This window comes from Callorhinus ursinus, unplaced genomic scaffold, assembly GCF_003265705.2.
Source record: "Callorhinus ursinus isolate GAN/ISIS: 27379988/994484 unplaced genomic scaffold, GSC_fseal_2.0 scaffold32, whole genome shotgun sequence".
NCBI lineage: Eukaryota > Metazoa > Chordata > Mammalia > Carnivora > Otariidae > Callorhinus > Callorhinus ursinus.
In genome coordinates, this window is record NW_027397094.1 from 10,693,948 (window position 1) to 10,712,001 (window position 18,054).

At 37.5% G+C, this 18,054-nt stretch overlaps 1 protein-coding gene across 1 annotated transcript in view; it reads right to left on the bottom strand.

Annotated features, from left to right (window-relative positions):
* The window catches only part of RYR2 (ryanodine receptor 2), a 728,853-nt gene that overhangs the window by 62,030 nt on the left and 648,769 nt on the right, over window positions 1–18,054 (bottom strand). Inside the window, exons 81-84 of the mRNA XM_073878937.1 lie at window positions 9,234–9,333; window positions 7,428–7,507; window positions 4,834–4,910; window positions 3,969–4,042 (exon numbers count right to left, since the gene is read on the bottom strand). Coding sequence (XP_073735038.1) covers window positions 3,969–4,042; window positions 4,834–4,910; window positions 7,428–7,507; window positions 9,234–9,333 — 331 coding nt within the window. The remainder of the gene's footprint in view (window positions 1–3,968; window positions 4,043–4,833; window positions 4,911–7,427; window positions 7,508–9,233; window positions 9,334–18,054) is intronic.

The following is an 18,054-nucleotide window of genomic DNA, read 5'->3' on the forward strand; positions in this document are numbered from 1 at the left end:
TAGTTAATGTTTTAATATAGAATTTTTAAAAATCAAACAATTTCTGAGGGATGAGATCAGCTTCAAGATTTCATCTTGCTGATAAAGTCTAGGACCACTGCAAAAGGATCAAAAAATAAAATATCTTCTACTACATTCCAAGAAGTTTGATAGAAGAAAAATTGCACTTTCAAGCTCATAATGACTTCTTAATGAGGTTTAATGGTTCCGAGACAAAAAAAAAAAAAAATCCAAGGAGGGAATGAAATTTTAAATACTCATATAGGTTTTTGGTTTTGAACTTCATTATATGTTAAAGGAAAACACATATGACTAAAAAATATACAGAGAGGACAACACCGAGCACATCACAAATCTACTAAACACACCTGCCAAGGAAAACTGGTTTTTGTTTTGTTTTGTTTTTAAACAAGTGGGTGGTCCTGGCTTTTGTAGAAATGGGGGAAATTTAGGAAGAAGGGATAGTAATACTGGCAAACTTACATGATGGTAACAGCAGTGGAAAAAGGAGTGTTAAATGATTAGTCTGAAATCCTTACGTACAAACCTTAAAAAGGCATGTATTTCCCAATGGTATCTCAAAACAAGATTAGGAGTATCACGTGTAATCATACAAAGTTCCAAACTGATTTTACAACTTCAACATTAAGTGCAAAAGTTAGCAATAGATTAGTGTCTTTGAAGGGAGGAATGAGCAATAAGTAAAGAAGCAAAAAATACTCCCTAACCCAATACGGTGGGTATAAAATAAGCCCCGGGAAGATATTAAAAGATGGAGGAAGGGACTGGCTTATGCAATTGTTAACAGTGGGGGGCAGAAGGCCTGCATTTCAGTCTTGACCCTGCCATTACACTGTGTGATAGTGGATAAGCCATGTAACCTTTCCACCCCTCAGTCCCTTTACCTATAAAATGGGGACAATATCTTACTGGTGGTTGTAGGTATCAAAAAGATATATTTAAATTAAACACTTGGCATGGCTATATAATTTACAGTCATTCTTATCATCATCAGGAAGAGATTTAGCCTAATAGAGACAGCTGCTTAGGATGGAGAAAAGTTAGATCATCAGATTATTTGCTCAGGGCTGAGTTTATACTGTTTGGGCCTCAGGCTCTGAAGCTACAACAGCACTAACAGATTGAGATTTTTCAACCTTCTCTATGTATTCTGGGAGGGATGATCGATTTTCCTTCTTCTATGAGGGTACAAATTTTTCTTAACTTCTGTAGACCCTTAAACAAAAGAATGGGCATGTCACAGAAATTTTAAAAATATGCCAAAAAACACAGTTGCTCTAGGTATTCTTAATTTGGGAAGTATATTATTCGTAGAGCGACTGAATTACCATCGTGTGTGCTAATTGGCCTCTTGATAAAGGCAAGACTGAATATTCAGAGAGCACAATTTGTTATTACATTAGTTTGCAACTGTTTCTACCCGACTTCGAATTCAGTCTCAAGAATGAAAAACAGTTTTTTATGTTAAGAAGGTTTTTAATGTGTGATGTTTTCAAAGGACTAGAGTAAAACTCTGTAGATCTCTCAACATTTGGAAGGAAACTGTCAGAGCTCCCTGGCCGCAAGGAAACTCAGCCAGTCCCAGTCTCCCCCACCCCCAACCGGATCACCACTGATTTTCCCGTGCACCCATTGGTGCAGCCATAAAGCCACAGTATGTCCAAGACAGAAATGCCACAGGGAGACTACTGCACACATCTATGATTCATTCATTTACACAACAGTTGCAAACACTGGGTCCACCAGAATTTTTTCAAAACGAAAGAAACGGAACAAAACAAATCCAAAAACGTGAACTGAAATGCTTCTTGCCCCTCCATGGCTAATATGTTAATAACTGCACATCCTCATGGAAAGAAATAAAAAGGAAAGCTTGGTATATGAATTTCAAAATAAAAGGATGCATAATGATGGAAATGAAATGACCTATTCTTTAAACAGTCTATAAAAGGAAGAAATGCACACACAAAAAAACTGTTACTGTCAAGACTACACAAAGCTAAGGACAAATGAAGGAGCAAATAAAGAAAAGGCAGATCATTTGTAATAATTACCACGCTCATGTGTGATGACTGAGGAAAGGAGGAAAGTACATTTACAGTCGACAGAAAAAGAAATGGGGAAAAAAAGAAGTTGAGATGTTGTTTTTGCCTTGCTGTTTGTAAGGAAGTAAAATAGAAAAAGTGTTAATCAGTTTGGGCAATTATCTGTGTGTGTTGAAAAAGAATAAACAAATCAAATCAATCTCACAGTGAGAGATGGGACTAATTCTCGCATAGAATGGTCATTCTCACCAAGCGATTTCTGAGCTGGGACTCACGAATATTACTCCAATCCGTATCTGGCTGACAAAGGACAGTAGACCCAGTAAAGCAAGCCTGCCGGGGGCCACTGGTCCTGTGTGAGCCGATATGAACACTGATGAAGAATGATTCATGGGCCTGTGTTCATGCCTCTGGAACATTAAGTAATAACTGTAGGGAAAAATGAAATTGATTTCTAATTCCAAGACAGGGAAGTCAGACTTTGGACAGAGAATTCATTCATTTTCAGGCACTTTACAGCTAAAGGAAAATGCCCAGGGCTTCCTGGAGACCCCAGAGGCAGGCAGGTAATGGGCCCTGAGATTTGTAAGGACTCTGAATTCTCTAGATGGGGCCCTCAGGCTGGGTGTTAGAATGGTTGACACAACCCTTAATAATGAAGAGATTTAACTAGATATTCATTTCGGGGAAAATTTAAGTTTAGATTGCTGCTGGCAATTTTTCTTCAAGTTAGCTAACACAATTAGGTAACTGTAGGACTGACAGTTGATGATTGAACCTATACATTCAAATGTCAAGTAGAAAACAAAAGCACACAGGAGCTGTATGGTAGTAGAAGCATTAGAATATACATAAGTGATAATTTTTAGAAAGCGGTAAGAAATATGCGGCTAATTCTTTTCACCTATTGTGAGAACAAAAATATATGGAAATAATTAGAGAGATTAGTTATTTCTAAAATATTTCAGAAAGGTAAGCAGACTACAAATGGCAGATGGGATAAAATTTATTTTTTTGCAACAAGATTAGTTTTATCAAAGATCTGATGCTCCAAAACTAATATATTGATAAGATGACCACTCCAAACAAGACCAAGCAAACAAAAACAGATAAACACACAGGGCCTCACTGAAGCTAAATTAATTGAAAAAAGTCAATGCAAAAGAATAAAAGCAAATCAAGACAAAAAAATATTGAAGATTTTTTTCTTAATAAATACTGAAATGAAAGTGCAGCAATAGTTATTTCTGCTTTAAATGTCCTGTGTGCTAAATTTTCTAGTTTATACGCACATCTATTTACAGAGAAAAACAAACTCTAAGATTATGTGAGTCATTCTATTTGTGCACATGTATATTAAGTGATCAGGATTATTTAAACATTAAAAATGACTCCTTAATTATTTTCATCAAATTTGGACTTGCAAAGACATATGGATGTATGAGATATCTGTTCTAAAAGGGAGGAGACAGTCGAAATAATGGTTAAAGGAAGGATCGCAAGGCATCACTATTCTAAGGAGACAGAAGACTCTGAGAGTTGGGCAGTTTGCCAAAGTAGCCACAAGAAGTCAAACATTCTCTAATTTGGTTCATCCATGTGCTTTATAATTTTACAGATAATTCATTATCTAATAAGGGATCTTGATCTACCACCCAACCAGGGGAAAGGTGACTTACAGTAGGTCTGGAACAAAAAAGAGTTAATGGCCAACAGGGAAGGTTGAGTTTTGGGTGTGATCTGAGGGAGTGTGCAATTATGAACTTTTAAATGAATCACATAAGCATTTGGCCACTACTTAAAAATAACCTTGTATCTCTTTGTATTGAAAAGGTAATTGGTAACTGACTCATTTCAGGAAAGGGGGGGGCAGTTGATCCTTTTAACTTAAGTGATCAATACCTGATCCTTCCTCGGTCACCATTCCAAGTCCTTCAGCTTTGTTTTGTCGCTCAAATGCATTTAGGTCGAGGACACTACAATAACAGGGAGAAAGACGCTTAGAGGACGAAGAGAAAATCTTCTTTCTTCAGGAGAGCGAGTGTCTACAAAGCGTGTATCACAAAACGCAAACCAAATATTAACATACACTGAAGACATGCCCCAATTCAATGTCTACCAAACACACTTTCCTAGTAGCAGCCCAGTTTCTCCCCAGGGTCTGCACTGAAATGATCCATGTGAAAGGCAAACATAAGGCATTAATGGGTTTCAACTTTGGGAGTACATTACAAAGTTAGCAGACACGCTGAAATATAATTATAATAATCATGTTTTTCCAGCTGGATAACTTATTACATTAAGTATCTGTCAGATTCCTTTGTCAAATGCTGCCTGAATGATTTTAAGTATTGTAAAAAATAGAAACTGATTATCATAAATTAGTTGGTGAAGGATCATTTAGGGAAAATGAGAAATGGTCTACAAGCTCCCAAATAAAACTCATCAGAATTTTCCTTTTCCTCTTTTAAAATTCATACACTGCTCATTTTCAAGTATGCAGAATACACATTAATTCCCCAAGGTCCCTATTTAATCATAGGGAAGACTATTACAAGACATCATTAACAATGAGTACGTTAATAATTAAGATATTACTAACAGCTAACAATAAGACAGAAAATAAGACACCCTCAATTGTCCCACTTTAATGTGTACTTAATCATTAAAAAATATTCTCTGTATCATTAGTGTCAGCAGTGCAAAACAAAAACTTTGAAAGATACAATCCACTGAGTAGACCAAAACAAGGGAGGTATGTGCTTACCTGCATGACTGCATCAGACCAGCCAGACTCTGAAAGAAGCCCACATCCTTTTTCTCCTTGAGGTAGTCAAGCATTTTCTATAGTAAATATATAAACCACAGGGCCACTGAACACAAATCTCATTTTTTGTTAAATAAGAAACAACTAAAATATGCTTTCTATGCTGGAATAAAGATGAAAAAACACTCAGCGCATACAAATATGACCGTAACTTTACCATGAAACAGTGATGAGCATGTCAAGGCAGGGTGGTTGTATATTTCGATGTCAATAAAAGCGGCTCTGAACAAGGGAGTTGCTTTACATAAACATCATAAGCACCATGAATATCGGGGGAAAAATAATACTCTTAACTCTCTTCTAGTCACTCTTTAAGTATTTGAAGACTCAGATTTTTTAGTTCAAGCCTACTGGGAAGAAGGTCCACCAAGATGCTAGTCATAGATTTCCATACAAAAGTGGGGTCCTTAAATGCGGGTAGTGTTGACTACCATATGCTAATGTTATAGATAGAAATTTAGTTTCCATTATCATGATCTCTAAACCCAAGGAATGGCAGGAATCATTTGACTATTAAATTTTTCTTCTCTGTTGTCAGAATGATGTCCAGATTCTGAGGTCAATATTTTGATTAAACACAAAAGCAAAAAATGCAAGAACAATGCATGGCTCTACCTTCTTAGCTTATTAATTTATATTACAATGAAACAGCTGCTTTGAATGTGGAACAAATGTGTTGGAAGTTTCAAACAAGAAGTACCCACAAGATGATAGAGTGGTAGAAGGCACACCAAAGGTTTGAAGAAAATAAAGATACTGCTCTTCTCTGAATCTTGAATAGAGGTGAGTAATTCCTATTATCAATGCCGTCTCAATAGGGTTGAGCTAAAAGGGTCAACATTTTGGTAGTAATCTGGTTTCCAGAAATTTGAGTGAAAGGTAAGTTACTAAATATGTAAAGGCTGTGTGCGTGTGTGTGTATTACATATATACACCTCACATGTATATACACATACACACAAATAAGTACACACCGAGATACACACAAACACCTGGCCATTTTGGGGGGAGTGTGATAAGTTACTGGTCTAATAAAACATGAAGCACTTATTAATCACTGGAAGTTTAAAACACAAGGAATATGGCTGAGAGTTAAAGGGAGGTGGTAGAATATGTATCTGAAGGTGTACAGAAAAAAGAAAAGCCTGTGTAGACAAGTACGTGTATTACATGATCTCTCATGGCTCCTTTCAGCTCCAAGGATTTCTGAATCTATGTGCTATATAATTAAGGACTTTTGAAGTAAAACATAAAGGGGAATTATTTTGTGCTAAATATTATAGAGGTAGATTTCTTCAGTTTTCCTTTTTTTTTTTTATTTAAGTCATGTAGTCATTTGCTATGGAAATCAAAAAAGGACATCTGTAAAGTGGATGGGGAAAAAAGACATCATTATTTTCACTAAGTTCTAATGGAAACTTAGCATTCCTTTCAACTATTAATATAAGCAACAGACTCTGATATCATCACCAATAGAAATTTCAGAGATCTTTGTATCACAGTCATTGTTGAAGTGATTTAAAAATATTTAGACTAATCATTTCTTCTCAATAATTAGATCAAGTACTAGATCTTTTATTTAATGAGTTCATAAAGGAACACAAACTACTTTATCAAAAACCTGTTTATAATATTTGAATAATCACGTTTCACGAGGTGTGGTTTCTTGTGTAAACCTGTGCAATTTCACTTTGCAATTTAAAAACATGACACCAGAGGAGTCCAGATGCTTCACTAAACTGTCAGAGGCATTAAAAAGAAAAAGTTAGGCACCCTGGGTTAAATTAGACTGATACTCCTCCAATCCGAAAATGTCACAATTGTATTTGCAGAAAAAGAGGCACGCAATTTGAGAAAAATGTAAAGACGAATTTTTCAGCTACTCTGGGTTGCTAACTTAACCTAGTCCAAATCTTCACCAACCCAAAGGCAACCTTCAAATTTTCTCTGCTTTTCTTAGAATCAAAGGTCTTCTGGGAACATATTCAGGGCTTTGTCCCACTGTCGTGTTTCTGGGGCTCACAGCAACCTGAAGTCAAATATCCTAAGGTTTTCATTAGCCTTCCCTTCCTACCCTGCCTCGCCAAAACTTACCCAAGAAACAATGGTTATTAGTTCCATGTTCGTAAACTGTTCTTTCTCATTACAGAAGCCGATACAGAAAAATATGAGAGAGATGGTATAACACTATAAAACATGTTGCCAAACTAGGCGCCTGAGGTAAGAATATTTACTTTTCTCCACTATTAAAACAAACCATTTCGTGCCGATTTATTCACATGAAATGCAAATTTCACATGATGACACCATCTGATAGGACTTCAGACTTCTCAAGAGCGTTTTAGTGCCCCACACGACAGGGTGTGACCTAGATGTTTGAATCATGGGAGGAAATGGCCATCAAATAAATGCACTTTTTTTTTTTTTTTTTTACAACTAATAGTTCTTCTAGGATGACTAGAACAGTTCAATGGGATGACAATACGGTCCATCTGTTTGAAGAGCACTTTCTGGGGTTGGCTTATGGGCATTACCTGCTGTACTGTGGAGTTGCCACCATTTAAGATAGCAATTCCAAGTTTCAAAGTTGCAGCTACCATTGGTCCAGTATCACCTGAAAAAACATAAAAAATAGCATAATGTACACTTTTTTTTTTTTAAAGATTTTATTTATTTATTTGAGAGAGAGAGAGAACGAGAGATAGAAAGCACGAGAGGGAAGAGGGTCAGAGGGAGAAGCAGACTCCCTGCTGAGCAGGAAGCCCGATGCGGGACTCGATCCCGGGACTCCAGGATCATGACCCGAGCCGAAGGCAGTCGCTTAACCAACTGAGCCACCCAGGCGCCCCATAATGTACACTTTTAAAATTATCACTCCCCTACAAATCTGCATAACAATGGACAGACTGACTTATGTACCAAAAACATTTCAAGAATAATAATGCATATTTTGCCATCAATGTTTTTACTAAATTCTGTCTAAGATATCCAGGAATTGAAAATATATGGGGACGTTAAAAAAAAAAGGTGGGGGCGCCTGGATGGCTCAGTTGGTTAAGCATCCAACTCTTGATTTCAGCTTAGATTGTGATTTCAGGGTCATGAGATGGGGCTCCATGCTCGGTAGAGAGTCTGCTTCAGATTCTTTCTCTCCCTCTCCCTCTGCCCCTCCCCCTCTTGCTTGCATGCACATTCTCTAATAAAATCTTTAAAAATTAAAAAAAAAGAAACGATTTTGAAATACTGACACCTAAAACTATCAAGATTCAAAACTAATCATGAATATTAAAATAATACTTGAAATGAATAAGAGCCATTTAAGATTTCAAGGAAAATTACTCTCCCCTCTTCTCTCAGTATTATGTTTGAACAATGTTTATCATTTATCATTTCAACTTTTATCTTACTATGTTTATAGTATTGCTTTATTAGGATGACTGGTCACAATTTTAAGTCATTCAAACAATAATGACAAAATTTTAAGTTTATTTTTTTTTTAGTAATCTCTATAGCCAACATGGGGCTGAGATCAAGAGTTACATGCTCTTCTGACTAAGCTAGCCGGGTGCCCAATAATGACAAAATTTTAAATCCAACCAGTTGTCTATCATTGAGTATATTTTATTTTTATGTTATTCACCTCTACTTACCTGAGAAATGGAATATAGAAAAAAAAACAGAAATAGAAACAATAATAGAGATAGAAATATCTTAGAAATCTGGGAAAGGGGTGCTTAATAACAGAATGCATAACTGTTATTTCTCCACTCCATTACATAGTAAAAATGTTTCTACAAAGAAGATATTACTAATGTAAGAAAAATTATCTTGGCTGGCACTGAAAAATACAATAGTATTTTAATTGTTAAGAAGGGCTCACTTAAAAAGTCTAAACTTTTACATCAAGGGTCAGCAAACTACGGACTAAAGGGTCAAGTCCAGCCTGTCATATGTTTTTGTAAATTTATTGTAACTCAGCCACACGGTTTGTTTACATATTGTCTCTAGCTGCTTCCCTGTTACTATGGCAGAGTTCGAGTCCAGCAAAGCCAAAAACGTTTTATTATCTCGCCTCTCCCAGAAAACGTCTGCCCATCCCTGATTTATATGGTTTGTTAGGCTTGTGTCACGAGAGAATTTCCAAAACTTAATGAACAGAAATAAACATTTTAGTAAGACTGAAAAAAACCCAGTGTTGGACTGGGTTAATGAGAGCCTGCATTTCTGAAGTCACCTGACCTCGTGATGAACAAGAAATTCAGGGACCGACTAAATCAGTAGAATTGAAATAAGGGTGCTCCTAGGGAATGAAGAAGTCTGAGGAGAGCAGCGAGCCTCACCTTTGCTGGCACTGATGGTCTGCAGCACCATCTCTGCTGCCCCGCGGTCATGGAGCCTGGCTTGTTGGTAGAGAAGCTTTTGCTTTTCCATTTCTTTTTCCTGAACACAAATCCCAACCATTTATGTTGTGGCTATCATTAAGCATAGCAGCTTTCTATAAACCGTATTTTTAGTCATCTCTTCATGTATGGGCTCTATGACAACATTATGGACCATTTCAACACCAACAATGTTATTCAACAGATGTTAACAATATTCGACTCTCGGTTTTGCCCCTTCATATTTTTCTTGATATGCTTTTGGTACTGGCTCATCAGGATGGATTTTTCTCAATTGTAATTGTTTGATCAGTCCAAAGCCTGTATCACAGTTTTGAAGTACTATACTTCGTCACTGAAACTTGCACTTTCTGAATTATACATTTGTGCATCAGTTTGTTACGTTTTCAATCATCTCCCATGCCATGGCCGTAACTTGATACTGCTCAGCAAATGGCTCGAGTTGCAAGTTATCACTGAATGACAGAAAAACATTCACTGAGACATGTTGGCGTTTAAGCAAAATTGAAAAGTTGATATGAATAAAAAGGTAGGCTTCCACTAAGTAGCGGACTTATGATACACATCTCCCCAGTCACCCCCCAAGAATAAAAGAAGCAATGTGCCTTTATATTTTGTATTCTCTGGTGGTAACAACGATACTGCATGGTGCTGCTAGTGCAAATGGCTGGGGTTTGTTCTTTTCCACTTAAACTACCACTGAAAACATAAAGAAGAAAATAAAAATAAAATATAAAGGCACAGCAAGTTCAAGACTGGTAGGATCATTCACTTGAGCTATCCAGTTCGCTGGAGAATTGAGACGGAACTAAGCAGTATAAGTTGCAAAATGAAAGTTGCATAGAGCCCTAGGACAGCGAGTCCATCAAATGGCGTGGTAGAGAAGCTTAGTCAATGGGACATGAAACAGTCAATTAGTATCATGTCCATAACACAACGGCCAAAACATATATGACCTAAGAGCAGAAAGAGCTGCAGCAGAAGTAGCCAGAGTGACAGTTTTGCTGCCATAAACTTTCCATCCAAAGTACAGAAAATAGGCAAAGGAAGATGGAAGAGGTTTAAAAAATGAAGGCTTGCTAGTTACAGAATATGAAAAAGAAAGTAAACTAAAAGGAGGAGGGGGGGAAAGAAATGGGCTCAAACAAATGAAAAAAGAAACCTTCAAATCAAAAGCAACCGACACAGACATTTATGCTGTTACCAGAGAGTTCTCGCCGAGGCTGGCAAATTTGTTTCTTAAATCTTTGATAATATCGTGCTGCGAAAACAAAATTGATCAGGTTTTGTTTTTTTTTTTTCCACACTATAGTTAGAGCTCCTGTGGTTAAAGTTTTATTTTTTTCTTAAATTATGTGATAGGTCTAAATGGAAGCAGAGAAAAGGAAAAAGAAAAAAAAAAAAAAAAAAAAGAGGCAGCTTTGCTTTATATGTAGCCATGCTAACATCTAAAAGGTCTGCCTTCATGTTTAAACCTCTTCCTGCAGAGTCAAGAACAAAATGAGAACAAAACCACACAGACACACAAAACCATATTGTCATTACCACACAGTTTCAGAAAAACTGAAAGAAGACCCTTTCGCCTGCTCTTCAGGTGTGGCTTAAAATCGGTCAGCAACATTTGATCCCTCCTTTTAGACCCAACAATCTTTTGCTTTCCTCCTGTTGCCAGAGCTATGTAAGAACTTGGCACTTCTGCTTCCCAGGGTAACCAATGCCTTTCGTGGAAGACGTTTTCAGGAAGACAGTGATAAGCAATTACTGGCTAAGGAACCGCCCTATCGCTTTCATCAACTAAAGAGGCGAGGGAATTAGAAAGACTGATTCTTCTAGTGACCCAACAGCACATATGAAGATAGTCATCAGGAAACCCAAAGAAGAGACAAGATGGCAGCATGCCGTATATTCTTGAGGAAAGCAAACCAACCAACCACAAAAACCTTTGCTGTTTGTGCTCCAAAAGTAGGTGGACCACCTCAAAGATCTGCTAGAACCACTTCCACAGTACATTCTAGACCTCCCTATCCTCTTCAGTAATGGAAATCATGCCTGACGGATCAATGTCAGGAGGATCAAGAGATAGACAGGATATCAAACTGCCTTCTTTAAAAAAATAAACTCTCTGGGCAAAGATCACCCTCATCTTTCTCACAATGCACCTAAAAATCAGTAATAATAAATACTTCAGGGGAGACGATGAGATTCATATGAAAAGAAAAAAAATAACAAGCTAAAAAAGATACACTGAGCTAGAAGCAGGAAACCCATACTTCCTAAAGAGGGATCAGGTCAACCTCTCGGTTGAGTTTCTTCTTTGTCATACTGAGTTGGAAGCTTTCTCTTCAGAAGATATTTAATATTATTTCTTTCCGGTACTGTGTCCTTTGAGAAGTGCTTCTGGGCATGTAATTCAATCTCACCCTTGGAGATTTTATCACAGCGTAATAAAATAAAACCTTGAAAGCTTAACCAGAAAGTTTTCAGATGATAAAATGATGGATTATGTGGAAAGAAAGAAAATTCTTTAATTTCAAATTTACTGCAGATTAGCTTTTCTAAGAAAACTGTAGATATTTCTAAAGTATTTTACTTGGGGAAATAGCACCTTGAAAGGACCTTTTTAAAGCAGCTTTTTAAAGTAGGGTTCCTGCCCCATCCCAGATTCCGCCTAAACTGCCAAAGGGTCTTAAATAAACATTATACCTCTACTTGAAGTTCAGTCTTTCAATGATTCTAAGGTTACAAAAAAGGGTGGGGTGGGGGGAGGAGCTCCACAATTTCAATTTTCTCTCAGGCAAAAAGTTCTGATCACCAAGAGCAACTAGGAATTATCAGCTGTTTTCCTAATAAGACCGTTAGGAGTCTTTTCAAGGTCAGTGGTGGTAATAAATCAGACCTATGATTAAATTGCAGACATTGAATGGGAAATATTCTACATCATGATTGCTTTTAGTATGACTGAAGTTGGTAATAAAGGTGCTAACAGTCTTTCATTTTTTTCCCAGGGTGCCTTGCTTTTAGCAATTGATGTGGGGGGGGGGGGGGGAGTAGAAGGCCTGAAGAAAAAAAATCCATTCAGTTCTTCAAAAATTTGTCTTATATGAGAAAAACACTGAAATAAAAAAAAATTTACAACTGCCCCTTGCTCCTTGATGGAGAAAATAGTTTATCTCTATGATGGAGATAAACGATATTTTAAAGGAGAGCAGCCTTTTGACAGCAAAACTTGTACCCTGTTTCTGATGGGCCCTCCTCAGTGATGTGGGCATTTTGGGCGGTTTGTGCATCACAGCTCAGTCTGTGCCTAACACCACATGAGCCCAGTGGGCTTGCTTTTTTTCCTTTGAGTTTCCAAGCCTTCAGCAACTGCTGAAAAGGTTTTCACAATGTTTTTCTCTTCAGCTGCACGTGGAAGCTACCTGTAAGTGAACAGAAATCTCCAGCAGCCGAATTCTTTTTAAAAATCTTTCCCATAATTTTGCAATAAGTCAACATTAAATATTCTTCTGATTTGGTATCCTAAATGTAGTCATAACCTACAAGGTGATGTTGAATCTCAACATGATAAGAAAAAAAAGATGGAAATACAGGAGATTCAATTGGATAACTATGAGGACAAAAGCGAACGGCAGTGAAATGGTAGTAATAATTTGGTTTACGACACAAACAGGCCAACTCACACTAAGGGAAAACAAAAATATAGATAAGAGTTGTATTGTCCATTTCATTAATTTTGTTCGGTATTCTAGTTTCTGATACTGTCGGTTGGCCACATACATAAAGAATTGACTTGCAGTGCTAGGAAAACACTTAAGATTCTAACTTTGTTTAAAAATGGATGGTCCCTCAAATTTATCAATTTTAAACTTTTTTTTAAAAAATTAAATGAATGTATATGGAGTTTCCTACAAGTAAGTTGCCATGAGGACAGGGTCTCCAGAGGTTTTGTTTGCTTGTTTTAACCACAAGTGTACATATACTATATAACCAGTAAAGTTCCCTGCACATAACAGGTGTTCAAGAAAATGTGATGAATGAATAACGGAACTAAATAATGTGGTATCATGTAGCATCTATAATCTGAAGTGACAAATGTTATCTTTTCATTTGAAAAGCTACAAAGCTAGTAAAATGAGAAACGTCTAGTTTGCTTTTGGTACATGGTCAAAGAGGTCGAGAATTATACACATGCGAACAATAATTCTCAAATTGTGGTTTTTTTAGGTCAATTAATTTACTGTCTGTACCTTTATTACCCATTGTCTTTGTTGCTGAATACTGAAGAGTATAATAATCTTCCAGAGTTCTATTTTCCAATAGGATGGGCATAATTTCTAATGCTCTCTCTTTAACAACAACAACAAAAAAAAAAAACCAAAACACAAAAAAACAAAAAGAAAGAAAGAAATGTTTTTACCCAAAGCAAACTTTGTTTAAATGCCAAAGTTTTACTAATAGATAATCAGAGAAGACAAAAATTCTAAAGCAGAAAAATGTAGTCCAGTTAATATGTTGGAGGCTTTAAAGTTTAGATGTGCTGTGTAGTGTGACTATGGCTTACTTCTTTATCATTTATACTTCCACGCTTGTTAAAATATTGTTTCCCTTGGATTCAGCATATTTAGTCTAATTATCACTACACTAAAACAATAAAATCTAGCTGCGCTGAAATAATTTTCAATTTCAGAGTCCTGTTGACAAAATTTATACTACATCACAAAAAGGTTCACAAACAAACTATAAAGTAGGAGGGGAAAAATGAGCCACTATAAAATCAGAAGGTATCAAATTAGCAAGGTTAGACTGAGTTATCATTAGAGGGAATGGGGTTTGTTCTGAGCACAAAATTGATTTAGCACAGGCTTCATTTACCTATTTGTTTGTTTAAGCCTTAAAAGCACCGAATACTGCCTTGAATACAGAAAGAAAATGCTATGTGGTTCTACTAACATAGCCTGACAAAACAAAGAATAAGAACAATAAGGTGATTGATGACCTCTACTAATACGAAGGTACGGCTGGATCACGAAGGTGCCAGAACGGTGGGATAATTTGCGGGAAAAAGAGAAGTTAGAATAAATTTTACCATAGAGCGGATCATGACAAGTCATTATTTGGATTTTGAGTTCTCTCAGTTCTAGCTGTTTTAGTGTTTATAATTCTAAGTTTTCACACATGGTTACTGGTCCTACCCCAGATCAACCCTTGAGAAACAGCTGCGTGAACCCTGTAAGTACCCGATGCAGTCTCTAATTCCCTGCCAGATGTTACCTATTCAGCTGAGAGATGGATTTTTCTGGAGACTGTCTTAAGGAAACATAGTCCTTTCATTCTTCTAGATCCCTGGTACTTATCCTGTGCTCAGCCAGCCTCAGATGTCACCTGGACATCTGGACTTTATTGTATAAATTCTCAAATTATTACCTCTATCGAATTGCTGCAGATTATGTGACATGTTCTCCTCCTCACAGAGATTCTCGGGAATTTTTGTTTCTCCCAAACAAGAAGACTGTGTTTATTTCACTGATACAGTAAACTGTGAAATTTCTGTGACTTGATGCTCACTCCTAGAAATTCTGCTTGGGATCGGTAGTGCTAACAAACTCCTGTTAATTAGCAAGAGTCTAAAGCATTGGTTTCTGGACTAACCTCATTCTTGGAAGGCTCCACTTGGTGTCCCTGAACCCCTCTCAGGCCTCTATACTTCTTCCTTCTATATCTACCTGTGTCATGTATAATTGTGTGATACTTTAAACACCGAACTAGGAAAAGGTAGAGATACATATATATGTACAGAAGCTAGGCTAGTGTCTATAAAGCATTTTTATTGTGGCATTACTAGTCTAAATAACATCAAGTTTATTTTCTTTTTCACTCCTCCACAAAAGACTGGAAGAAAAAAAAATATCAAAAATTTGCATGCTTCTATTAATATTCATGAATTTAGGAGCAATATGAAATTGCCCTGAAAAATGAAAAGAACTCACTCATGAACAGCAAATCAGACACTTTTAAAGGTGAGTATGACCCCTGAAAACATCTAGTTTAAAGCTTTTAGTTCAAAGCAGAAAAAGCTGAGGCACAGAGTAATTTAAATGTGACCCACTCAAGGTCACCTGGTGAGCACCTGCATGAGATCCCAGGTCTCCCGTCCTGTGTAGTTCTGTGTTCACCATCCTGTGAAAGTTTTTCTAAGGGCTTCCCTGGCTTGATTTTAGTAGGAAGGTAAAATTGATTAAAAGTCATAATAACAGGGGCACCTGGGTGGCTCAGATGGTTAACCATCTGCCTTCGACTCAGGTCATGATCCCAGGGTCCTGGGATCGAGCCCCGCATCAGGCTCCCTGCTCAGTGCAGAGCCTGCTTCTCCCTCTCCCTCTGCCATTCCCCCCGACTTGCTCTCTCTGGCTCTATCTCCCTGTCAAATAAATAAATAAAATCTTTTTTTTTTTTTAAAGGCATAAAACAGTAAATACCTAGAGAGCTTGTTATATGACAGCCAATGTTCTGAGTGTATTATATGTATTAACTAATTTAATCCTTACCACAATCCCATGAAATAGATACTATAATTAGCCCCGTTTTATAGATAGGAAAATTGAGGCTTGAGATCACACAGGTAGGTGGTGGAGTTGGGATTCAAAGGCAGGTAGTTTGTTCAAATATCTATGCTCTGAATGATTCTGCTATATCCCATCTGCTGTACATAATGCAGTCAGGCATTATGGGATTAATTATTATCAACTGGGATTATTTTTAAATAAGAGCACACTATGTCAAACTACTGTATGCATCAAAAATGCACAACTATATGTTAGAGTATTATGTTCTATACAGTTTGCTATTTGGGTTCACATACTCGATATGCTTGAATTACCATACACACTATAGAGGACTGTGCTTTCTGGGAATTTTCCTCATGCCAGAACCAGTACTTCATCGCACCCTTATACCCCCTTTCTCTCCAAGACTTGGCAACTTGCCTTGCTTCTCAGACAGAGTGTGGTTATAAAAGCTGGCTCCTACCACTTTTGGCACCCACTAAGGAGGTTCCATATACAGAGAGACTGCAGTGCCTGAACACTCGGTAGGCTGGACCCAAGCTGGCTTTGGCTTTCCCGGGCAGGGGTGCATGGAAAATCTGCTTAACATCAGGAAGTGTGAAGAAACTAAGTCCCTATGACCAATAAAAGACAGGAGGTGGGACAGAACCAGTGCTCATCCTTCTTTCCCAGGAGGCACTGTTCCAAGATGCATACATACGGTTTTTCTAGGGCCATCTGATACTATGTTGAATAGGCACGGTCAGCTCAAGAACCCACTACCTTGTATTTGCGCTGCCTCCTTCCTTAGATAATATGCTCTCTTTTTCTCCTCACTCTTACTCCCCTGGGATTATATCAACCCCCCCCCCCCATAAAGTGTTAGCACAGATTCTCTCTGCTCTGTTTTCTAAGAAACCTGGGCTAAGACATGAGGGTATTAACTTAAGGACGATAATTTCGGTATATAACAATGCAGTTAGCAGGTTGCAGCAAGAGGGATGAGAACAGTGGCCATCAAAATTCCTTCCCCCTCCCCCTCTATGATTCAATAGTACAACAAGCAACTCAACACTTTGGTCCCTAGTTTGGATACCACAGTGCTTCTGTAGTAGAAACTAAGTAACTCTTAAGTTTACCTGATAAAAGGAATCAAGGTTTCAATGTTCTATATCCATAGCTGCATCTTTGATTTTTTTATTTTTTTATTTTTTTTTAATTTTTTTTTTTAAAGATTTTATTTATTTATTTGAGAGAGAGAGAATGAGAGAGAGAGAGCACGAGAGGGGAGAGGGTCAGAGGGAGAAGCAGACTCTCCGCCGAGCAGGGAGCCCGATGCGGGACTCGATCCCGGGACTCCAGGATCATGACCTGAGCCGAAGGCAGTCGCTTCACCAACTGAGCCACCCAGGCGCCCCTCTTTGATTTTTTTATATATATGAGGGTCGTCTTCGGTAAGATTCAGGGAGCCCTTCTTATTTAAATTGCTTTGTTCCGATGAACAGAACTAAATAAACCCATTCAAAGATCAAATTATATAGCTATTAGAGAGGGTACATCTTACAGCCAATTTATTCTTGCAGGATTGCCAAGGAATGGAATTCTATTCAAAATTAGACCACTGGAGGGGCCAGACAAAGGTGATTTTGTCATTAGGTAGAGCTATATAACATCAGACCTTAAGACATCGGGGCCTAAATTGATTCTTCCACACTTAGTGGTGTATCTTTCGGAATACGAGCTGGGTATTGGTCTGAATACTTTAGCAGGTATGATGTCATTTTGGTTATGACTGAGGCCCATCTGGGAGAGAATGTAAGTTAGTCTCTTAAGTCTTTTATTACAGAATGTCAACTCTGCCATAGGCGTATTTAGTATTTAAGACACAAGTTATTCTCTAATCAACAGTACAGAATAATAGGACCTCAGGGCCTCAGAAGAGAATTCATCTGTGAATTAGAAATTGGGCATTTGCCAAAGGATGATGCAACTTGCCTAATATTTGAGAAAGATGGTCTAGAAGGCAAGTCAATGCTCCATCCCTCTGGCTTATTTAAGCTCCACCGTCATTAATTTCAGTCTTTATTAAGTAATAAATCTATATTATGGTACCTTAATAGTCCACAGAAATGCTTCCGTTGAATTAGCATTTAATTCCACACACTCAGATTTTAGAGAATGGCATTAGGGAAGAAGCAACCGTCTGGGGAACGTCTGTA